The 21,817-nt window shown below is 35.5% G+C and overlaps 4 protein-coding genes across 8 annotated transcripts; 2 read left to right on the top strand and 2 right to left on the bottom strand.

Annotated features, from left to right (window-relative positions):
• The first annotated feature begins 414 nt into the window (after window positions 1-414).
• On the top strand, window positions 415-1,962 carry LOC100184007. Its single transcript, XM_002125693.4, has 3 exons — window positions 415-614; window positions 923-1,003; window positions 1,493-1,962. The coding sequence occupies exons 1-3, from the start codon at window positions 477-479 to the stop codon at window positions 1,598-1,600; spliced, it is 327 nt and encodes a 108-aa protein (XP_002125729.1). The 5' UTR covers window positions 415-476; the 3' UTR covers window positions 1,601-1,962.
• Window positions 1,853-5,834, bottom strand: LOC100186387 (GDP-fucose transporter 1). The gene is made up of 8 exons (XM_002125188.5): window positions 5,638-5,834; window positions 5,205-5,302; window positions 4,760-4,956; window positions 4,446-4,535; window positions 3,738-3,913; window positions 3,375-3,572; window positions 2,939-3,068; window positions 1,853-2,016 (listed from the first exon to the last, which is right to left on the bottom strand). The coding sequence occupies exons 1-8, from the start codon at window positions 5,800-5,802 to the stop codon at window positions 1,991-1,993; spliced, it is 1,080 nt and encodes a 359-aa protein (XP_002125224.2). The 5' UTR covers window positions 5,803-5,834; the 3' UTR covers window positions 1,853-1,990.
• Window positions 5,832-21,763, top strand: LOC100178491 (F-box/WD repeat-containing protein 7). 5 transcript variants are annotated; one of them, XM_018817711.2, is made up of 15 exons: window positions 5,832-6,240; window positions 6,489-6,626; window positions 7,642-7,876; window positions 8,435-8,540; window positions 9,838-10,007; window positions 10,556-10,701; window positions 11,003-11,130; window positions 11,740-11,921; window positions 12,183-12,382; window positions 12,643-12,757; window positions 12,979-13,167; window positions 18,138-18,260; window positions 19,436-19,620; window positions 20,692-20,793; window positions 21,100-21,763. In XM_018817711.2, the coding sequence occupies exons 3-15, from the start codon at window positions 7,793-7,795 to the stop codon at window positions 21,260-21,262; spliced, it is 1,893 nt and encodes a 630-aa protein (XP_018673256.1). In that variant the 5' UTR covers window positions 5,832-6,240; window positions 6,489-6,626; window positions 7,642-7,792; the 3' UTR covers window positions 21,263-21,763. The 5 variants fall into 5 exon arrangements, with proteins under 5 accessions (XP_018673256.1, XP_026696633.1, XP_026696631.1 ...); XM_026840832.1 differs by having other exon boundaries at window positions 5,832-6,626; window positions 7,658-7,876; XM_026840830.1 differs by having other exon boundaries at window positions 5,832-6,626.
• Window positions 13,947-18,120, bottom strand: LOC108951056 (monocarboxylate transporter 12-like). The gene is made up of 5 exons (XM_018817712.2): window positions 16,966-18,120; window positions 16,420-16,560; window positions 15,206-16,066; window positions 14,644-14,934; window positions 13,947-14,322 (listed from the first exon to the last, which is right to left on the bottom strand). Exons 1-5 carry the CDS (start codon window positions 17,165-17,167, stop codon window positions 14,162-14,164), a joined length of 1,656 nt encoding a protein of 551 aa, XP_018673257.1. The 5' UTR covers window positions 17,168-18,120; the 3' UTR covers window positions 13,947-14,161.
• Window positions 21,764-21,817: the final 54 nt, after the last annotated feature.

The following is a 21,817-nucleotide window of genomic DNA, read 5'->3' as shown; positions in this document are numbered from 1 at the left end:
CACTTTTAGCAGACTTTTAGCCAGTGGCTATTTAAGATTAAGAGCCCCCCCCCTCGCAAGGCTTGTATGTGGGTCCCCTTTTTTATCACAACATCTGCGGTGACCCCCCGTTTTACAAACTTATTTAAATGTTTAAATTACCACGTACGTTGTCATGTTATTGGGTTACGACGGCGAAGCTTACTTTGCGACGTAACAACAATTTATATGTGGTTTATTTTCTATCGGGTATTATAGTAGGCCCCTAATTCGAGTGCCCCCCCCCCCCGCGGCTGCGGGGTTCGCGGGGTCGATGATACGCCACTGCTTTTAGCGCTTTGCTTTTAGCGTCAATTTGCGACAGATTTACAAAACTATTCCGTGGTAGTTACTTTTTATTGATCTCTGTCGCCACCACGCGGATTATACACACAACACAAACTTCTGATTCTGTTACTGTTTGGTAAATTGTAGTGTGTTCGTTTCTCTATGTTTCAATGAACGATTCAAGTTATGATTGGCTTAACAGCACGTTACAACGATCCAACGAACAAGCAAAATGCGTGTTGCGCAAAGTGAAGTCACAAAATATTAATTATACGAGAAAGGACCATTACAAAACGACTTCATTTAAGGTAATGCTGTTGTAGGTGTTATTGGTAATTTGCTTATGTTTTGTGTTGGTTTTCTGTGTTTCCAATGGTTTTTAACATCTAGTTTACAAAACTACACTAGGAGAAAACTGATGGTGCTAGTGAAGAGTCCCTCCGCCCCTATTTGGTAACCACTAACCCCCTAACCATCAACACCTAACCAGTAACCACCAACCACTAACACTTTCCACCAGCGTATTCTGCTATGTACCGGAAGATTCTTCACTAGTGCCAAACTGAGAACTATTCCTTTTTAGTTGCATGTAATTTCTAATCTCCTATTGCTACAGGAAACTTGTAAAGATACAACACTGGATGAAGCATATGGATCTGTTATGAAATCTCTTGCAAAATCAACGCAACTCTGCTTGGTAAAATAATTGTATATATCTGCAGCGCTGAGCTGGATTTTCATAGTACGAGCTTTACTAGTTACTGTAATTAAAATTTACACTATAATAGTCATTTACCTTTAAACATATGTAGTGCATCAAGCCATATGTGTATTTATGTATACAATGATATACAGGAGCATGTGGTTGAGCTATGCATCATTTTTATGTGGGCTAACCTCATAGATGGCATTGGAACAATTTTATTATTGCTTTCATATAATTACAAATTTACAATTTACCTTTCAACGCTATGGCTCAGTGGTGAGTCTCAAATAATAATGGTATAGTAATCGATCCCGCTACAATTGTAGGTCTGTGTGTCTTTTGTCTATATTGTACATCTTATTTTCTTTGCAAAACTAAGTACATGTTTCGAAAGGTACTTAACTAAAAATACATATATAGTTGTAATTTTTCTCTTTTTATTACTTAAATCTGCATAGTTTTAAGAATCGTATGTTTCAGGACTATTATGCAAAAACAAACCAATCTTCCCTGAACACGCATGAAAGGAGGTTCTGTTCTAAATACTTGTCGTCCCTACACCAAAATAAGAAAATTCGATTGAATTGACAAAATTAAGTTTAAAAAAGTGTGAGCAACAAAATATGTGCGAAGTGCCATGAAAAAAAGGATTCATTTTGTCAAGCTTTTACCAGTTTTTATCACGTTGTCTTTGTTCTAAATACTTACACTTACACCAAAATAAGAAAATTCAATTAAATTGACAAAATCAAGTCTAAAAAATAAGAGCAACGAAATGTGTGTGAAGTGCCATGAAAAAAAAGGATTTATTTTTGTCAAGCTCTTGCCAGTTTTTAATCACCTTGTCTGTGTATGTATTTTCAATTTTACTGTTTCATCACTTTGTATGTACCATGTCTGATTGCACTTTTAAATAAAAGTAAAATAAATAAATTAAAATAGTTTCCGAATACTTTCTTCTCTTATTTCGTCTTGCATTTATTTGCGCTGTATCAACCATTTATCTAAACAAAGATTTAAAGTTATAGTCATACCACACAAATTTTGGGTTCCTTTTAATTTTTTGAATTTCTACTTTAAAACGAGTATAGTAACGAAGTATATACTTAAATATGTAAGTTTGGCCTAATCTATAAATGTGTTAAAGCAGCACTTACATTGTCAATCTGAATTAATAAAATTTCCAGAATACTAAAATAAAGTAAACTTACATCAGAACAGAATAGTGAGAAATTGTATGTTTGAAATGAACAAAAGAGAGTAAGTGCAAAAAGATCTAATATACATATTGTAATATTTAGAACTAGTTAAATTGGTTATCAAAAACTCTACTTTCTAGGATTGTAGCTTTATGTTTTAACCGTATTGTGTAGATAATTTTTTCTCCAATGGTAAAACTTTTTGTGAAAAAAAAACGGCTGCAAAATCATAGCATTTAAACTTTTTGTAAAAAAAACGGCTTCAAAATCATGGCATTGGCACATTTGTGAAGAGAAAAGCAAATGTTCTATAAGCCAAGGATAGAGAGATGAAATGACATACAGTTTAACATAAGAATAATTAATAAGCTTGAGTACTCAAAACTGCAAAAATTTAAACTGCACAGTTTGGTATAGTTGTTTAAAAGTTTATCTTATAAAGGTATAATAGCTTAAAGAGTTCAAAAGAACAATTGACTGGTTGAAAAATATGAAAAGTGAAAAGCGATGCATAAAAATGCACGATCGCATTAACAGCAGCGAAAATTATGTTGTTTAAAAATATTTGCTCTTACAATTTTAACACAAAGTTTAAAGTTTTCCGTGTAAGTTTAAAACTATTCTTTTTATACACACTTCACTGGAATATACTTGGTAAGGAGGCAAGAAGTGCGATATTTTTACAGGGTTGTTTAACTTGTTTATACCAGAGAAGTCTTCTGCTCACCATTTTCATCTGTTTGCTTCACAACAGTTGCAGTGTGTTCACGTTTCATGTCCATGCTTTTGACAACAGAGTAGCATCCCGTCCCAAACAGAACCATAATGTTGGAAAACCACCACAAAGCACTTTTAGACTAAAACATAAATACTTATGTTAAAAAATTAAACACTATAGTCTATACAGATGTATAGTGTGAATTGAGTTAAAATAATTTTTGGTGAGACATACATATTTAAAGTCCATTGGTCCAGCACTATGTGATGGTAACACATTAATCACAGTTTGAGCATTGGCCGAATAAAACTAATTTTCATTTATATTGTTGCTTATAGGTTTTAAAGAAATGTCATAGTATCTTGTTAATAATGCCTTTTATGTTAAACAGTAAGCAACATAAACCTAAATAATGCTTATTTGAAATAAGATCATCCCGACTTACTTCATGTGAATACAGAACAGCAATAACAGTTTGCAGACATGCTTTTGCCACACCACTGACAGTATGTGTAACAGGAGTAGTCACTTTGATCTCAAATCCTACCACATAACCCATAATGAAACCAAAAAATCCAGCTACGCACATCAAAAACCAAAAGTGTAGATTGAACAGGTAAGGGAAGGACATTATCTCAGAAATCTAATCAAAAATGATCAAGTTACAGTTAAGTTGCAAACTACTGGTGTCTGGTGCTGATATATAGTTTTAAACAGTTTCTAAACAACAATACTTGAGGGCTAAAAACCTGAAATAATAGGGAAGTACACACAACGTTATTCACAAATTGGTCAGTCTGGTGTTTACCTCTGACAAAAGAATAAACGGAATAAACATGGCACAGGCGTTGACATTATTATAGTAGGTAAGTTTCCATATATTGTTGTCCATGCTTGGAAGAACTTTTTTAATGTAAATTGCATTTAATGCAACCATTGCACTAGAAAACACTCCATACAGAGTCCCTTTAATAGACAAACCACCTGAAAAATTATTTTAGGAGTTTAGAAAGTGTTGAACAAAGTATAATAAAATTTAAAGTTTAGTGACTTTTTATGTTATATTGTTAAATAGAAGTGCAAATAAACATTTTTAAATTACTGAACTAGCTTTTAAAAGGTGTTATAAGTTAATACACTGACTAAGAAAAGGTTTTCTGCACATTTTTATTGTTGTGCTCACACTAGAAACAACCTACTTAACAATGCAATAAACGCATAATAGTGTGATTACTGTGATTCATTGTAGTGCAGGCAGTCAGTTTTTCAATACACCTGTGTCCTATTGTATTACTTATTAATGCTTCACAATCCACAAAACGTTTTGTTCAATACACATATGAATAATGCAAACGACTAAACTATACACAGGTTAAGGAGAACAGAAACTGCAAAGAAACCCAATAACAATTAGGATATTCTGCGTTTTGCATTCTTCTTCATGTGCGAAAATGAAAATAAATATAAAAATAGACCTAAAAATATATATTATTTAATTACAAATCTATTACATTACCTAGAGAAGCTCCTTGCTGATTCACGCCCAAGAAAAACCCACCAAGGATGATTCCACAGCAAAATAATGCTGGCAAGGTTGTTTTCTTACCTAGAAGCAAATTTACAAATCTTAGAAATTCCAATGTTTACACTCATAACATAATGTAATACAATTTACATATTACAGCCATCGAGTTGGAAATTTTTTTTCCAAGCAAATCATCAATTTTTTGCAGATTGCTAGATGATTTAGGCTTTTACTTAATAAAATTCAAGGAGAATAATAGTGGTATCAAGCAATCTGAATTTGAAATAAAAACCACACTGTGTTACCTAATATAAAGTAAGTAAAGATGAGACTGAAGATTGTAACAAGAGATCGTGCAATTGTGTAAAATGCAACTCCAACTTCACCAAGGCACAAGTTGTTGAAGCTTATCATAAGAACAAACACGACGCTGAGTGGTAATGCTTCCCTTGACAGTTTAGCATCAAATTTTGTGGAAGGGAAAGTCATGAGATTGGGCATGCTGTAGTGAAAACACATACAAAGTCATAAGTGCCAAACTTTTTAAATAGCAGGGTATAAAATTGTACGAAGAAACATTCATCCAATTGGTGGTTTTAAATTTAGTAATTAAAATAGTGCAAAAAATCCAGGGTTGGCCTGCCTACCTGTCACCCCAGATTTGGCACCTATGTATGAAGATAATGAAGTTAAACCAAATTTCATTACACTGGTGGTAAACCACAAAAGCCAAAAACTGTAACCACGCACCTTGCAGATACATGTGAACATATTACGCACAGAAGTACAGTAACTACACATTGAAACCAGGTAACAAACATTGGGGCATTAAGCTTGAGCTGATCACTCTGAAATAAACAAAGTTTTGTCATTTACCATATTTGATATGACTTTTGAGGATTGCAATAACTTATAACAAGCCACTTATAACGAAATAAAAACAAGCATATTTTTAGCATGTAATAATACTGTAATAATAACAACAACAACCAGCTACCAACATTTAGCTACACGTAAAGTATTAATAGTTTAACTGCTATAGGCTGCATAATGCATATAGTTGCAAAGAGATGATTTAATTGTAGTTTTAAAATTGAAGATATATATATCCACAAATATCGATATAAAATGATTCTTGACATTTCAAACCAAACAACCACAACACAATTATTTAAGCACTAACCTTTAAAAGATACTTATTGATGAAGACCATACTAATACTGACACTCCAGTATAAAGCTACAGCACCAACTACACGCATATATTTAACAAGTAATGTTTCTTTCTTCTCCGAAACAACATATTTACTTCCCATTTCTTCGGATTTGTGACCACCCTCTTTATGCATTGAAAATTTTATATGTTTAAAATACTAGGCACCTGGGTTTCATAAAAGACATGTATGGGCATACCATATTAGTTTTAAAGATAATATGACATTGATACATTAATTTAAATATATTATGACTACTTCAGTGCTTTCAACAGTATAAATCCATAATTAACATTGTACACATTTAACACATAACATGCTTATTTTTTTTTTATTCAATAAAATATTTGCTATCTCCGCCTTTAATATAACATAGTAATGGACAGCTAAGCAATCACTAAGTCCAACGCAGTTGTACACATTACGGGTCCACATACTAAGCAGTTACACACGGTCCAGACATTATACGGCAAATGGTTACGTGGGCAACTTATGAAATTCTTCTGGTAGCTTTGGTGTCTCCTGTAAAAATTTCAGGGGAGATAAAAAATGATGTGTTCGACAAGCCAATGTGTAAGTTTTTAATAAATCTTTGGGTGCATTTAGCGTTTATCGTAATTATATTTTTGCCGTTATGGTGAATTTGTCTACAAAAGTCTTAGAAGTTATAGATAAATGATTTATTGCGTAAATGTAAAACAATATACTACGGCAATCTGGACGAAACCCTAAAGCGATTTTTTTTTTAATTTTAAATATTACCAAACAATAAATTGACCAGATTTGTTGCAAAATGAAATTATAATTTTTTTAAAACCAAGCGCACCGGAGTGAAACAAGCTATTATACAATGTTTCTGTTCCTGAGCGACAACCCACTCCAAACGAAAGAGAAACAGCTGAGTCAATAAACAACAATCTATGACTTGGTCATTCTCCCTGTTAAATAAAGCAGAACAGGTATGTTCTCAAAGTTAGGCTAGTTAATGGTGAAATGAAAATTATTTTGTTGTTCTGTAACGTTGTTCTGTGTACTATTTATTGTGTTTTTGTTGCGCATAACATAAAGTTATTTTTTGATCACACTGAAACTGTGTGAAACATATTGAAAATATTTCAATTACGAATGCACATCAGATACCCTTTTTGCATGGTAAAAAGTTAATGCGAATAACGATCCGCATTAACTCGTCATATGATAACTCGCTAACCTCGTTATTTTGCATGGTCATTAATTTATGCGCGTATCAACATTGAGTTAGCCTATTTTAGCGTAATATTGTTAAATCTAGTTTATAAAATAAGTTCTGATACTTTATGGTGTTATGATGAACTAAAAGCTGTAAAAATAATACCCGAAAAAAAGATTAATCCCTTAAAAGTGAAACTGTACTTTCAATATACTTTTCTTTACTCGCATAATGCGAGTAGCAACCAACCTTCTACAGCAGATGACACGCTTATGACGTTATGCGTGTTACTGTTAAGTATGCTTTTGCGAGTAAATATGCGGGTACTCACGCGCATAAAAGGGCCCATGCAAAAAGGGTAAGAGTTATTTTACTTGTTGGAAAATGTTTTTTTTAGCCTGTTTTGGTATTTTTATGCTATGTGTTCGATACTAAATGCTGCTACCCTTTAAGCATGTCATAGGGTAGGACACTAAACGACAATTGTCTCAAGTCAGTAATCACATATCGATATCGATATGGGCTGTCTTTTTTATTAGCCATGCCCATGCATTAATGAAATATCTTTAAAAAAATACAAATTTAAATATGTAGTAACTCGTAGGGGAACAAAAGTGTTTGGAACACCTGTGGTTAATGAACTGTCGTTTTTGGTTACATTTATAAAAGACTGCAATGTGTAATACTACGAGTTAAGTTACACATATTCACTAGGCAGACAATGTGGAATTGTATATATAATATATATAAAATTAAGAATTCTTTTTAATTCATTAATTCTCTAGATTCTAATCCTTTTAGAAACATGGAGATGGAGCAAACAGTTCAGTATGTAGATTATGATGTGAAAGATTTTCTTCATACAATTTCAAATCTCGTAGAATACGCGATTTAAAATATTCTGGTCAACCAGTGACAAACCATGAAGACAAATTAATGATCAATGAACCAGAGGATGTTTCGTTCCAGAAACAACTGGATGAACTTGCAATCTGGTTTGAGAATTGGTCACATTTACAGGTTTTAAACGATTGTTTTATTTGCATGTGGTTATAGTTTAATCCCAGCTTGAAAAATTTGAAAAAATTTGTGGGGGGGATTTTAGTCTTCAGAAACTTTTATGCGTTTTTTACGCCTTTTATTAAAGTTTTATTTTGATGGGCAGGACAGATTACTAACAATCGGTCACTGTCAGGCAACACTATCGAATTATCTACTTTTATTAAATTTTAAATGCAGGTTCACATTCTGCTACGCTTTATTTAACCAAACAATGTGGATCCTGCCCTATGTTTGGTATATTAATGGAATAAACGTGTGTAGCCATGAGATTTGAACATATAAGTTTGCCATTAAACTACATCTGTCATCTACCCATTTGATTAGGAGTTAAAGTGTATTTACTATATAAATATATATTTATATATATTGGCGAACACTAATATGTCTATATAACATATAGGCCTATACATTTATCAAAAGTTGTAGCAAAAATATAAAGCAGGAATGGACAGCTAACTTATTTCTGAACCCAACGCACTTGTACATATTGCGTAATTTTTGTGTTTAACATTACAGCGCTGTGGTGTATTGAAACGACTTATTTCAATCAGTAACTTTCCTCAATTTCAATTACTATGGACCGCTGTTGAACCAATTCTGCACCGAGATTTTATGTATTCAGGTAACTGAAAATTAACCAGCATTTGGAAAAACATTCTTTTCCCGCTACCATGTTATCACCAAATTAAAACTCATCATTTTTTTAAATTTTTTTTAGGCTGCTAAATTAGACATTTTTATATGGTTGATTACTTTTTTGTATATTGTTATAAAATACCTATAAATGGCGTATGGCATTTAAATAATTAATTTTGGAATTTCATTGTCCTAAAGATCCACTACTTGTCTTTACCGTCCTGACAACGTCATAATAGCTATTGTAATGTTTCTATTGTTGATAGCTGTGCTTAGATATTAAGTTACTACTTCACCATGTACAAAAACTTGTAAATGTTATTCAGGAACTTGTTATTTCATATCAATTCAAAAGCATGGCATTTACAATGGATTTGCTGATAATAAACAACTCTACAATAAAAAAACTACTACTTAAACACATTGTAATAACATGTGACTGCTGACTCAATCAATAGCCTACATAGGAATTATCTGTATTCTTTTTACTATCTAGCCCTTTCTGTCTGTTTAATTCACCACCATAAATTCCTGTTGAGCTGCCACATTCTTGTGGTGTTAGTATATGGACAGTAGCTGTACTGATACATGTGCATAGTTTCTTCTAGTTTTGTAACCACATGGTTACATAGCAGTATAACCTGTTGTACAAGGCTTATTGTGCTGGAGGCACTTGGTTACTCACTGAGTGGCACAATCTCTTGATGGTGTTTCAAGGGCCATCATATTATTATGATGTCATAAAGCTGTTGATTGATTGGACCAATTTATCAACAAGTGTCCTCCCTAAATATAAACATACAAGAAATTGCTTTTGAGGATTTTTTTAAAATTTTACTTTTTTTATATATATATATATAATATATGTATAGATTTTTTCACCCTACTTGACTGCAGATATAGTTTCATATTCAATGAATAAATATCTTTATTAGAACATACATTCTGATAGTTTATATATAAGCAATGTGCAAAGAACAAAATAAATTTTCCTTTACAAAAATTCAAATTTAATGCACACTATTAAATGACATGTAATTTTTTGGGGGGATATAAATATTATGTTTTATATATATATTATATATATATATTTATTTATTTAATACAACAACCTATATTTATTGTTTATTTTGAGGAAGTAATACAAATTTTAAACATTTCAAATTTAGCACTAATGCTGATTTAGTATTTTAAACCGAAATGTTAAAAATGAAAATTTGGTCTTATTTATGGACTGTTGTGTCCCTAATAAATATATATTATATAAAGTTTTATTTTTTTAGCATCAGAAAGATTTCCATCAGAACAATTTACTCCAATCAGCACCGAGATAAGTCGAGCGACTCGGCAACGTTTGACCAAAAATAGGATGATTCAGCGATTTCATCGAACGAAAAGTGCTTACATCAGAACTGAGGAAGATGTGATGAGTCGTAACCACCTCTTACCCCCTGTAAGTTATGTTTATTATAATCTATTCTTAATTTTGTTAATATCATCCAGGTTCTAAAGCAGATTTTTTTGATTTTGTTGATATCATCCATTACACAGCTTCTACAGCAATTTTTATACAAGGGGGTATTAAAAGCTCATAAAGAGGGCACAACAAATTACATCAGACATCATTGGCGTCTTTTAAAATATTTACCAAGGTGTTTTTGTGAATTGAGTTTTTTTATAAAAGATTTTTTTATTAAATAAATTTTTTATGGCTCTTATGAAAAACTACAAAAAATAAAATATATATAGGGTGGGGGTCTGGGGGAAGATAGGACACCTTTAGCACATAATATCCAAATGTCCCGACCGTGTTTTAAACAATTAACAACAGTCTATTAGTCGTGAAGGGTGAAGATATAGTTTTTTTAATTCTTTGAATGTTCTTTGTTTACTACCAAATGGGACAAGAAAATAAAGTAAAAAGGTATTGTATTCTACAATTCTACAATTGTCCTGTATTGCATTCTACTAATATATTATTTCTAAAACTGTGATCTGCAGATTGAATCAAAGCCTTTCCATCTTCCTGCAGTGGAAGCGGGAATTCCATCTTCCTTTATCCGAATCCCATCTCTACATCACCGGAGGAGTCTCACAACCCCTGATCCTCATGTGGATCATGATCATCGGAAACCGGAAGCGAACTGGTCAGCGGAATAATATTAATAACTTTATTTACACACTGTCTTATTAGTTTTAAGCTTGTTCGTTCACATTACTGTTCACAATGCTAAAATTTTGTTCTTTAAAAGTCATGGTCCCGAATAAGTTTTACTCTATAGCATTAAAATGCTAATCCCAACTTGCAACGTTTTTCCCAAAAGACAGTCATAACAGCCAATTTTGTTCTTTAGAATGTGTTTTTTCAGCATCTTAATCCTGAAAAAGTTCTGTTCTGTAGCAATTTAATGCTAATTTTAACTTACAAATGTTTATTTTATTTTCCAGGATGACAGCCATGCATGTGCGTCGTCATATCCTAGAAAATCCTGTTGTAGAAAATGCAAGTACATGTAGTTCTGATTCGTCTTGCCCAAATTCTGACCAACTATTGGAGTGGTATGCATCCTGGAAAGGTTGGTTTTCAACTTCGGTTGAAATTTGTAATTAATCTTAAATTAAAGACTGTATGGAAGTTTTTATGTCATATTTAAATATGTATGATGAATTGTTTTAACACCAAACAACAAACGTAAAATCTGTTACTTATTTTACCACAACATTTCTTTATCTTAAGAGAATATACAGTTACAATAATAATATTGTAACAATATATAGTTATTTTAATTTTTTTTACCACTTACCTAATTAGAACTGAGTAATATATTATTTTATAGTATAGTAGGTTGGGGGAGGATGGGACACCTTTTTATTCTATTTTCTTGCCCAATTTGGCAGTAAACAAAGAAAATGCAAAGAATTATAAAAGCGTATCCTCGCGACTCCCCTAGATCGTTGTTAATTGTTTAAAAGACGATCAGAATATTTGGATATCATGTGCCAAAGGTGTCCCATCTTCCCCCACCCTACTATATCTCAAATACTATTTTAATATTAAGTTATATTTAAATGAAGTGTGTCATTTTGCATGCCAATAACAATAGGTCTTATCAACTGCAATCATATTACTTATATTGTACTCCACTACTCATTAATCCCATATTACTGCAACAATCTTACTTAAGGTCCAGAAAGAGCGACTTTTCTACGCCTTGCTTTAATGAAACTTGACGCCCGACAACTTTATTTTCTCTCATCTTTCCTTGCTGTACGAAGACATCGAGATATGCTCTCTCTGCTGCCCCCTAATGTAGCGCACCACATTTTATCCTTCCTACCACCGACAGATCTCATAAGTTGTGCCAAGGTTAGAAAAAAATACTTTTAAATAACTTTGGACCTATAACCTCTATGCTGTAAATAATATTATCAATTAGTTATTTTTGTCACTATTTCTCTTTTTACGAATGACCGTTAGTTTAAAAATGTTTTTTAATCAGGTCAGGTTGAGTACAATTTTAAGTGACATTTTTAAGGGGTGATACTTTACAAAAGATTAAGAAACTAGAAAATATACTGTAATAATATAATTACTTGCAATATTTAACTTTAATAAGAACTTGTACAGGTTTCCAAGTCTTGGGAAACATTGTGCCGACACAACAAAATCTGGCGCCAAAAATGTGACGAGACCCCTCTTCATGTTCGTCCTGTTGCGACACCTAGTGTTGGTGGGTGGAGGTCTGCATACCGGGAAGACAAACTGCTCAAGCGGAACTGGCGTGAAGGGATATGCAGTGAACTGGAACTGACGGGGCATAGTGGGGGGTGGGCGTCTGTTTTTAAAAAAAAAATTAAATAATGACTTTATTTATCAATTCGATTACAGTAGCAAAAATTAAAAAAATTAAATGAAAGTCACAATATAGCATCAAATATAGTTGTTAAAGCATGCTTTGCGTTTAAAACATATTTAAATTTAACAGGAAAAATATGGTCTAGTAATAGTATTATTAATTTATAATAAAAGGCCCTTGGGGGTTAAAATATATTATATACCGTTGTTGAATATTATTGTTCCATTACAGTGTTCTGTGTGTTGTTGCAAATGATAAGATGATTGTCAGTGGGGGTAAAGATGCAACTGTAAGGGTGTGGAGCGCCTCAAGTGGCAGGTTAAAGCAAACATTTACTGGACACCAGGTTCGAAATCATGTTTTAATTATAATTCGTTTTTATATCAAAATATTTAAATCTTAAAACTTGAAAAAATGTGGAAAAAAATTTAAAAAGCAATAGTTGTTATTTTGTTCTGCTTGTACAGTATAATTTCAACAAAAGTTTTCAACATATTTATTAAAATTTGGGAACTCACTGTTGTGTTGTACTTATACCTGTAACATATCATTTATCTCTTTCTATAGAAAAGTGTTTGGTGCGTTGCAATTCTAACTGATAAACTGGTAGCCAGTGGTTCATATGACAGATGCGTTAAGATATGGCGTCTGGGAGCAAAGGCAGAATGTCTAAGAACTTTATTTGGGCACCTTGGTCCAATCTGGTGTATGGTTTGCAAACAGAGGTACCTTGCTACTGGATCTCAGGACAGAATGGTGAGTAATATTAAACTCGGAAAAATAAAATTAGTGTAATGTTAATTGCTTTATTCTTGCATGGCCGGAAAATGACAGGTGTTATAACCTATAACACAGGTGTTCATACACCTCGTGCCAGCTTACGAGTTGCCATGTATGTTACTTTGTGGGTATTTTTTTATTTATATCTCGGTGATAATTTGGACAACCCATTGGTGACCACTGGGTTGGAGCAATGGCCATAAGTGACATTTGCCCACAATGGTAGCAGCGACAAGCCTTAAACCCATTACCTGGGTTTGAGGTGGGTGTGCTAACCACTATGCCACCGGGCAACCCTCTATGTAGTTAGGTCACTTCCAGATAGTGATTGGTCTTTTAGTTGTTGCATTAATTTCCAAGCTGAAGTATATTTAATGTTTCGTGTATTAGATATTATTCAGCTGGCAGATCGCACAGTGGATACAATATAACAATGTTTTAGTACTATGAAAATTTGGGTAGTATTTTCTAAAATGTATTCAAATACTTCTAGTGACAAAAGCGTCGTCGAAATTTTATTGCCAGAAACAGTAGTAAACAAAATGACAGTCCAATAGACAAACAAGAGAACATGAAAAATTAAAATAAAATTTTCACAGTTTTTATAAAAAACTGGACAGAGTTACACAATAGGCATAGTTTACCAAGATGTGCATAGCACGAAAAAAAATCAAGCCAATAGCTTTGAAAATACATCTAGCAGAGGTTGGTCCCCCCCCCCCAAAGGGGGGTTGGTTTTTTTTTAAAAAAAAATGCGTACTTGCACAGTTAAAATGCAGATAAAGCATCAAAACAAAAGTATCGTACCAACTGGAACTTAAGTCAGGAGAGTCCGGTTGTTTTTCTTATTTTCCTGTAGCACGGTAAGTTCTGTAGACAGAGTAACTTCGTATAGTACAATAACTTCGTATAGTACAACGTCCTGTTTAGCTCAATTTTGAATATTGTATTTTAAAAGAAAGCTTCAAGATCATTGAGTTTTTTCTTCCCCTGCATGAACAGGGGTGATTCGTACCCCATACTTTTGCACAAGTATGTATAGAGCACCCACCACAAGCCCTGACATTAGACTTCCTACTCCGCAGAAATAAAATACCGCTGAGTAGCTTTTGGAGCAGTCAGCCAGGTATCCTGGTGAGAAAAAAGTTTGGTAGTACTCATGTTTTGGGTAACATAATGATAAAAATATAAAGTGATATTCTAAAATGCCTATGATGCAAAAGACAAAAACTGTTTGCTTGTGCTAGATTAGGTTAGCTGGTTAAGTTTCCATTGATTACACATGTTGCACAAACCCTATTCAAAATCCATGTCTTAGTTTTATGCAGTTTTTCTAGGTTTAACATGCAACCAATTGAATATTCGTACTTAATTTCTTCATATGTAACTCTAACTCAACTGAAATGCTTCTGTAAGGAAATGTTCCAACCAAGTGCACCGGCATTCCCTTACCTGCAAAGGGTGGCCCTGTCAGAATCCCAAGTCCACTTATAAAATGAAAAACCCCAATCGCATGATGCAAACGTTCGATCGGAACAAGTCTTGTGATAATTGGGAAGCAGTATACTGCGTTCAAACCATTCGTCATGCCGAAACAAGCCATGTAGACTGCAAGCATTGGAAATGTGGTTGCGAGCGTTGAAAGAAGGTTAAGTATCCCCATCAAGATTTGCGTAGTTGCGAAAGCTGACATTTCGAAACCTCTTCGCAACCGGTTCTGGGACACGAAAGTCGTCGCGAACCCTAAACAGAATTATCAGTTAAAACGAAGGAAACTTCCAACTTAACTGCATCGGCATTCAGGACAAAAAAGATTTGATCTGTGTTTGGCCAGACAAAAATCTCTTTATACCGTTTAATATTTTTATATAGATTAACAAACGTTCTTGTTCATTCGCAAATGCTTCGAGTAAAGTAATAGTTGAAACTTAAACCTTTTAATCACAAATTAGTAGAAACAACCACGTATTGAAATCAAAGTAACCTGACTTACATGTACTGCATAGCATTTTACCTGATATCGGACGAATCACGCTGTCAAAGACAGAAAACACAATTAGAAGGTACGCCCCTTGCTCCCTGGTCATCCCAAGTGATTGGACATGCACCACGATGAACCACGTCGGGGTAAACCGAACCAAAAAGTCCAGGAATCCTCCCAAGCCATACAACATGAACCTCCACTGACTGATGAGAGAAATATAAGGTTCTAGGACGTCAGTCATTCGCTTCAGGTCGCTTCCTTTCGTGCATGTGACGTCAGGGATGGATTTGTCGTCACCAGATGACGTGTCAATGTTCAATTTCACGGTCAGTTCGTTGTTGTTTTGTTCTTGCTTTGCGCGGAAGTTATTCAAAATTGCTTGCTTGTAAGTTGACCTGGTATTCCTAACTTCGGGACGGTTAAGATGCGGTAGAGAGTGAGTTACCTGTTGCTCCGAAGACACGTCCTCTGCCGCATGAATATTGCTCGCAGATCGCGACATCGCTTTTAGGAACTGAAAAGTATCAACCTCTGGAAACATCACAGGATTTAGTTCGTCGTCGCAGTTTGTGAGCGACTGTGCATCCCATTTTCGAACCACATCTGGCGAATTCATTCCATCATCTTTAATCTTCCTATCCTCGTCGCCCTCTATGATAACGGGCCGAAGAAGCGATGCCCCGACGCATAGATTTAAGCAGAAACCTGCTACAATCAGTACGGCGCTTGACCAACCGTACACTTCTGCGATGATGGTCATAAGAAGGGGCAGCAACATCCCACAAGCCGGGGAACCGAGAGACGCCATCCCGAACGCCCACGACCTCTTGCGGTCAAAATAGATACCGAGTTGTGAGGTAGCATTACAGTAAGCGAACCCGAATCCGGTACCTGCGTGACAAGAAGCTTAAAGTCTGTTCAAAGTTATATTTGTAGCGCGTGCGATCAGAATGTAATATACGTGTGATTAGCGTGAACGTAAAGTTCAATGATGGGCTGTCTATCTCTTATCGACGTGGGAAAATGCCAGTTGTTTAAACGATTACCGTCAGTGTCATGGACATGGTTATTATATGATATACGTTGACAGTCGACCCGTCACTCATGTAATGCCAGATTAGGTTAATCTGTATCGACAAGCAATTATTTTCTTATAACATATCTCTCTGCCCTTTTCGCATATTTAAACTGTCGCTGATTAAGATATTGTCTTAACCAAAAGCTTTCCATCAAACTTTACATACCAGCTATCACGCTGCCAACGTATGCTGTGTTGATGTTAGTAGATTGCGACACAACGACTGTCCCTATACATGACAACACCCCGCCAATCATCATTGTCTTCCGTGGTCCAAGCACACCCGTGATGACACTTCCAGGCAGAGCTGTAAAGCACAAACTTTTACTGACACAAAGATTTGGCGAGGCTGGAGTAATGGGCCAACTGTGTAGCCTAAATCCCAGTACTTCACGTCCTTACCCAGTCACCCATATAGTATATTTAGACCAAACTGGCATGCATTTTAGCATAAAACGTATATTGAACGTCGACTAATAGTTTTAAAGTTGTCAGTTAAAATTGCCTATGAATATACTGAAATGCATTTTAGCATAAAACATATATTTCACGTCGACTAATGGTTTTAAAGTTGTCAGTCAAAATTGCTTATGGCCAAACTAAAATGCATTTTAGTTTAAAACGTTAATTTCACGTCGACACATAGTGCTAAAGTTGTCAGTCAAAAATGCTTATGGTCCGTAGTTCAGGCCTTATTGGCGAGAAGACTTACTTCCACAGGCGAGGAAACCGAACATTAGTGACGTTATCCACGAGGTTGCTGAATTGGTTGAATGAAACTCCCGCTGAAAGGCATCGAAAAGGACGCTCATAGCCCGCGGAACAGCCCACACGATGGCGTAAGTAAGGAAAGCGGTGAATGTCACCACCCACCCCCAACCCCCCTCAGGAGGAGCTTTGTATTTCATTAACATCAGAACTATATCTATTGACAACCCTATAGTACAGCGTCTCCTGCTAAAACAGTAAACGTTAAACACATCACATAGCAACCTGACCTACACCCCTCAGATCGTGCGTAAACAATATTGCTGTTTTTTTATAAGCGACTTCTGCATTTTACGGCTTTATTCTCATATGCCAACTGCTATGTATTAAGCCTCCGGTCAGCTTGCGCGACAGTATAAAAACAAATCGTTATGCATACATTGCTAGTGCCATTTACACACGTATCTTTTCTTTCCTGGCAGCACCCTTGTTGATATACGGCAGTGGTTACCAAAGTATGTTTCGCACAGGATTAAAAAACGGGTCGTTCCTAGGTGATTTAAATCTATCAAAACGAGTTTTTTCTTTTCTTTAGTTTGTTAACAAACATGTGTTTAATAAACTCTGTACTACAACTTGTTAACTTGTGTCTCTTGTCTACTTCATATACATCCAAAAATAGTATAGAATGCATACATTAATAAAGACGTTTTTTTTTCGATGTGTTCATAAAACTCTGATTTAGGTCGCGCTAAAAAAACATTGGGAACCACTGATATACTGCGACGGCTTTTACAGCCGACAAGGCTAATGTTTACTCACCGACTCGTAAGGTGCAAAGATCACAAGTTAAATTTACTGGTGTTTTCACCCTCTGTCGCACCTGGCGGCATTGATGTGTGACCTATTTTTCAATTCCGTTTACATTTTGTTTTGTTTAATAGGGTGGGGGGGGGGGACACCTTTTTATTCTATTTTCTTGCCGCATTTGGTAGCAAACAGAGAACATTCAAAGAATTATACAGTCGTGTCCTTACGACTCCCATATACCGTTGATAGTTGTTTAAAACACGATCAGGATATTTTAATATTATGTGCTAAAGATATCCCTTCTTCTCCCACTCTACTTTATATATATATACTACGCTGCCCTAACTGCTGTAAATGTTGTTACAGATAAAGTTGTGGGATATACATCACTGCACACTTCTGCGCACCCTCAGGGGACATACCTCTGCAATATTTGCAATGGATGCAGACGATTGCTTCAACAATCTATTCTCTGGTTCAGCAGATAAGGTACACTGTTTCAATCTCTTTCTTATTCTTAATTTTTAATAATTACAACTGTACAGTTTTAAACCGTTCACAGAATTAGATATTTGTCTTTATCTGTACTACGTTTTCTAGATGCGTTTTTTCTTGGCTCTGTAAATCATAAACACATGTGCTACCGAACTCCTATTCAAAGCTGTGCAAATAAACACCACGGCCTCATTTACTGATTTCCTCTTATGTTCTTCTTAGTAAAAACTGTAACTGGCATTGCCTTCTGTCAGTGTGCAGTCTACTGTACGTCTGTACAACACCATGGTAAACTTCCAACATGACTTTATCACAGTAAAGTTAAACGCCTTGACACTTTAAACTTTGCCTGATCTTACAAACCCTCGAGAACGCCAGTCATACGACAGCTCCTGCAGTTATAAATATATAGCTTTACAACCAACGATCTGCTTCTACTACTGCACAACCCCGCAGTAAACTAAGACTTTGTTCAGTTCCAAACGCCGAGCAACGCGTGCTACTTACGTTTTAACTAGTTGTCATGCTTCCGTTGGCTAATAGGCTTCGCTAATCTTTTGAACATACTTTTATGAACATGGTTATATGGGCTTTATAATAATCCAAATGTAATTAGCATAACACAAGCACCTCTCGCTCGGCGTAATCAGGTAATTAAGCAGCATTACTTGTGGTTATTGCTGGACTAACAAGTCGCATTGGGCTTCGATATTTCGTGACTAGCAATTAGAATAGACACTGAGGTGGCCACTGCAAATACACCTAAACCAGCAGTTGTAATATTACCACCTTTTGCAGCAAAGCAACAACAATAATACGCACACTATTTACAACCTCAAACCGGCTAGAACTGGCTAGAACAATAACGGTAAAACCGACCTTGCCGTCGGACTTAATCTCTTACCAACAACGCGTATATGCGATTAATATTCTGGCAAGCCATCGGATTGCTACAGCTGCTAAGTTTAAGCTCATTGATGCTTTCACACAACGCATACACGGTTTAACGCCTGAATGGGCCGCGTTAAACATATTCATTATATCATTCTCACCGCAGCGGAGCGCGGCCACATATAAATAACACGATGACTCAACTGGTTCGTTCATAGCGGTGCTTCGGGCCTCTGTGAAAAACATGATGACACTCAACTAGTTCGTTCAAAACGCAGAGCATCCGGGTTTGGGAAATTGCCACTGGACAATGCATCAGAGTGTTATGGACAGGGTCAGCCACTGCCACGATGTCGGTCAGTTTCAGTCACGGTCTACTGGCATCGGCTGCCGGCGGTCACGTAATGTTGTGGGAGCCAATCAGCGGTCGATTCGTTCGCTCGTTTCATCCACATAAAGAACGGTTTGTGACGTCATTAAAACAATTTGTTATTTCGATCGTGGCAGTCACGTTTCATATTACCTGTATGAAAAATTGGCTTACGACAACGTATATATAAATACGATCAAATTTTCTCTCATTTAGGGTTTTCGGAAAGTCACCGCGCACTTAGACATATTTATTAAAAATGTATCTTTTAGTATACAATCCAGTAGGTAAAAATGAATGACAATTAAAAATGATATTTAAAGTGACCCCTGTTAGCATCAATACAGGCTTGGACCAATGTCCCCTCTAATTTTTAATCCATGTTAATTTTTATTCCCAAGCGATTTCCAAACGTTTTAAAGGCAAACGGCGGGTTGTGTACCAAGTAAATACTCATAATCATACAGTAGGACTATCAGACCAATATATACAAATGTAACAGCTTATAAAAAAACTAAAAACCCAGTAGGGCTGATATAGTAGGGTGGGGAGAGATGGGACACCTTTTCATTTTCTCGTCACTTTTGGTAGTAAACAAAGAACATTCACGGAATTATAAAACCGTTTCCTGACGACTCCCTTAGATCGTTGTTACTTGTTTAAAATATGATCAGGATTTCTGGGTATTATGTGCTAAAAGTGCCCCATCTTTCCCCACCCTACTATAAAAAATACTACCTGCCTAACTATTATTAATTACTTATTACTGAACGTGTAAGTAACCAATTAGTTATTTTGGAATGTTTTTTAAATAAACCATCTCTCTAATAAACAAACATAATATTTATCAGCTAATGCAGTTTGTTTGTGTATTAAGCTGAATGCCATGGGTACCGCGTCGACGCCGACACGTCGTTACATATGCTAATGCACACTTCGTCAGAGTATACGCGAAGAAGTGAATCGAAAAAAATCATTAGATGAGTGCACAGTGACTTTCTGAACACCCTGTATTAGAGAAACTTGATCGTAGGCCAGTTTGTGTAATGCCAGTGTGAATAAATAAACAGTGTGTGCATACAGCTGCACTTGCTGTTTAGCATACTGTGTTTTTAACACCCCTAAAGCTAATACCAAAGTCCACGTAGATGTATTTACATTCAGGATCGAATCGGTCCAGCTTAGAATCACTGACTCAACAGCGACGTCTGGCGTCCTTACTACAGCATCTAAAGATGGGGTAATCACCTACTGGGGAATTTTTGGGTAAGCGGTCATGTTTTTTACATCAGCAAGAAAAAAAACTAAACGCAATATCTCGTGTAACTTAAACCAACAACCATAATTTAAGTTACCGTTTGAAACGATTTATACACCTTGAAATGATTTTAAAGCTGTAAAAAAATGAAAAAATCCACAAAAAAATAATCACCACGAAGTAACATACTTGGTAACTCGTAAGCTGGAGCGAGGTGTACGAATACCCGTGTAATAACCACTGTTGTTTTCCGGCCACGCGAGGATAAAGTGAGTTACATTCATTTATTCAAATTACTTTTTTGTTGAATCTAGAAATGAGATTCCAATCCGCAAACTACGGGGTCATAAAGGTCAGATCAATTGCGTCACATCCGGCCCCACCCGCGTGGTGTCCGCGTCCCATGACGGTACAGTTAGGGTGTGGGACTTCCGGGAATCCCCCTTTACCCCCATCACCCCAAACGCCATTTTTTAAAAGTGTTTTACTCTAGTTTAGGATTTCTGCTTTTTGTATAAAGTTTTCATGTATAGTAGAGTGGGGGAAGATGGGACACCTTTAGTACAAACTATCCAAATATCCTGATCGGGTTTTAAACAATTAACAACGGTCTATGGGAGTCGCAAGGATACGGTTTTATAATTCTTTAAATGCTCTTTGTTTACTACTGAATGGGACGAGAAATTTGGTGTTAAAATGTGTCCTATCTTCCCCCACCTTACTGTATTACTCGTTTAACTTAATTTTTATAGTGTTCCATAGTTTACCTAATGTTTCTAAAAGTGCCTCGAATCGCGCGTATACTGTGATTTTACCTTTGCCATTCAATCTGATAAGCCACTGTATATCAAATCATGTACCGCACTGTGCGTAGTTCTCTCTGTAAATTTCCCTTTTCCCAGAACACATGCGACTGTTTTCCACGCATTTGCCAAGTTTCAATGATCAAATACAAAATTCCAGACACAGGAAATTAGTCTGCTGCTATAGATTGGTTCCTTTTCCTGCAAGAACTGTGCTTGTGCTTGGGTC

Source organism: Ciona intestinalis, chromosome 2 (genome assembly GCF_000224145.3).
Source record: "Ciona intestinalis chromosome 2, KH, whole genome shotgun sequence".
NCBI lineage: Eukaryota > Metazoa > Chordata > Ascidiacea > Phlebobranchia > Cionidae > Ciona > Ciona intestinalis.
The sequence above is the reverse complement of the archived record's forward strand: the minus strand, read 5'-3'. Positions and strand labels throughout refer to the sequence as shown.

What these genes read in the sequence shown, in the direction of transcription:
- LOC100186387 (XM_002125188.5), bottom strand. Translation starts at nt 5,802, where the DNA reads ATGCATAAAGAGGGTGGTCACAAATCCGAAGAAATGGGAAGTAAATAT. An exon ending in TCAATAAGTATCTTTTAAAG is followed by an intron (nt 5,303 to 5,637) that starts GTTAGTGCTTAA and finishes TGTTTATTTCAG; the next exon opens with AGTGATCAGCTCAAGCTTAA. An exon ending in TGTTCACATGTATCTGCAAG is followed by an intron (nt 4,957 to 5,204) that starts GTGCGTGGTTAC and finishes TTTTCACTACAG; the next exon opens with CATGCCCAATCTCATGACTT.
- LOC108951056 (XM_018817712.2), bottom strand. Translation starts at nt 17,167, where the DNA reads ATGTTAATGAAATACAAAGCTCCTCCTGAGGGGGGTTGGGGGTGGGTG. An exon ending in CGGTTTCCTCGCCTGTGGAA is followed by an intron (nt 16,561 to 16,965) that starts GTAAGTCTTCTC and finishes TGTGCTTTACAG; the next exon opens with CTCTGCCTGGAAGTGTCATC. An exon ending in CGTTGGCAGCGTGATAGCTG is followed by an intron (nt 16,067 to 16,419) that starts GTATGTAAAGTT and finishes CTTGTCACGCAG; the next exon opens with GTACCGGATTCGGGTTCGCT.
- LOC100184007 (XM_002125693.4), top strand. Translation starts at nt 477, where the DNA reads ATGAACGATTCAAGTTATGATTGGCTTAACAGCACGTTACAACGATCC. An exon ending in ACAAAACGACTTCATTTAAG is followed by an intron (nt 615 to 922) that starts GTAATGCTGTTG and finishes CTATTGCTACAG; the next exon opens with GAAACTTGTAAAGATACAAC. An exon ending in AATCAACGCAACTCTGCTTG is followed by an intron (nt 1,004 to 1,492) that starts GTAAAATAATTG and finishes CGTATGTTTCAG; the next exon opens with GACTATTATGCAAAAACAAA.
- LOC100178491 (XM_018817711.2), top strand. Translation starts at nt 7,793, where the DNA reads ATGATCAATGAACCAGAGGATGTTTCGTTCCAGAAACAACTGGATGAA. An exon ending in CCGAGATTTTATGTATTCAG is followed by an intron (nt 8,541 to 9,837) that starts GTAACTGAAAAT and finishes TTATTTTTTTAG; the next exon opens with CATCAGAAAGATTTCCATCA. An exon ending in CTGACGGGGCATAGTGGGGG is followed by an intron (nt 12,383 to 12,642) that starts GTGGGCGTCTGT and finishes GTTCCATTACAG; the next exon opens with TGTTCTGTGTGTTGTTGCAA.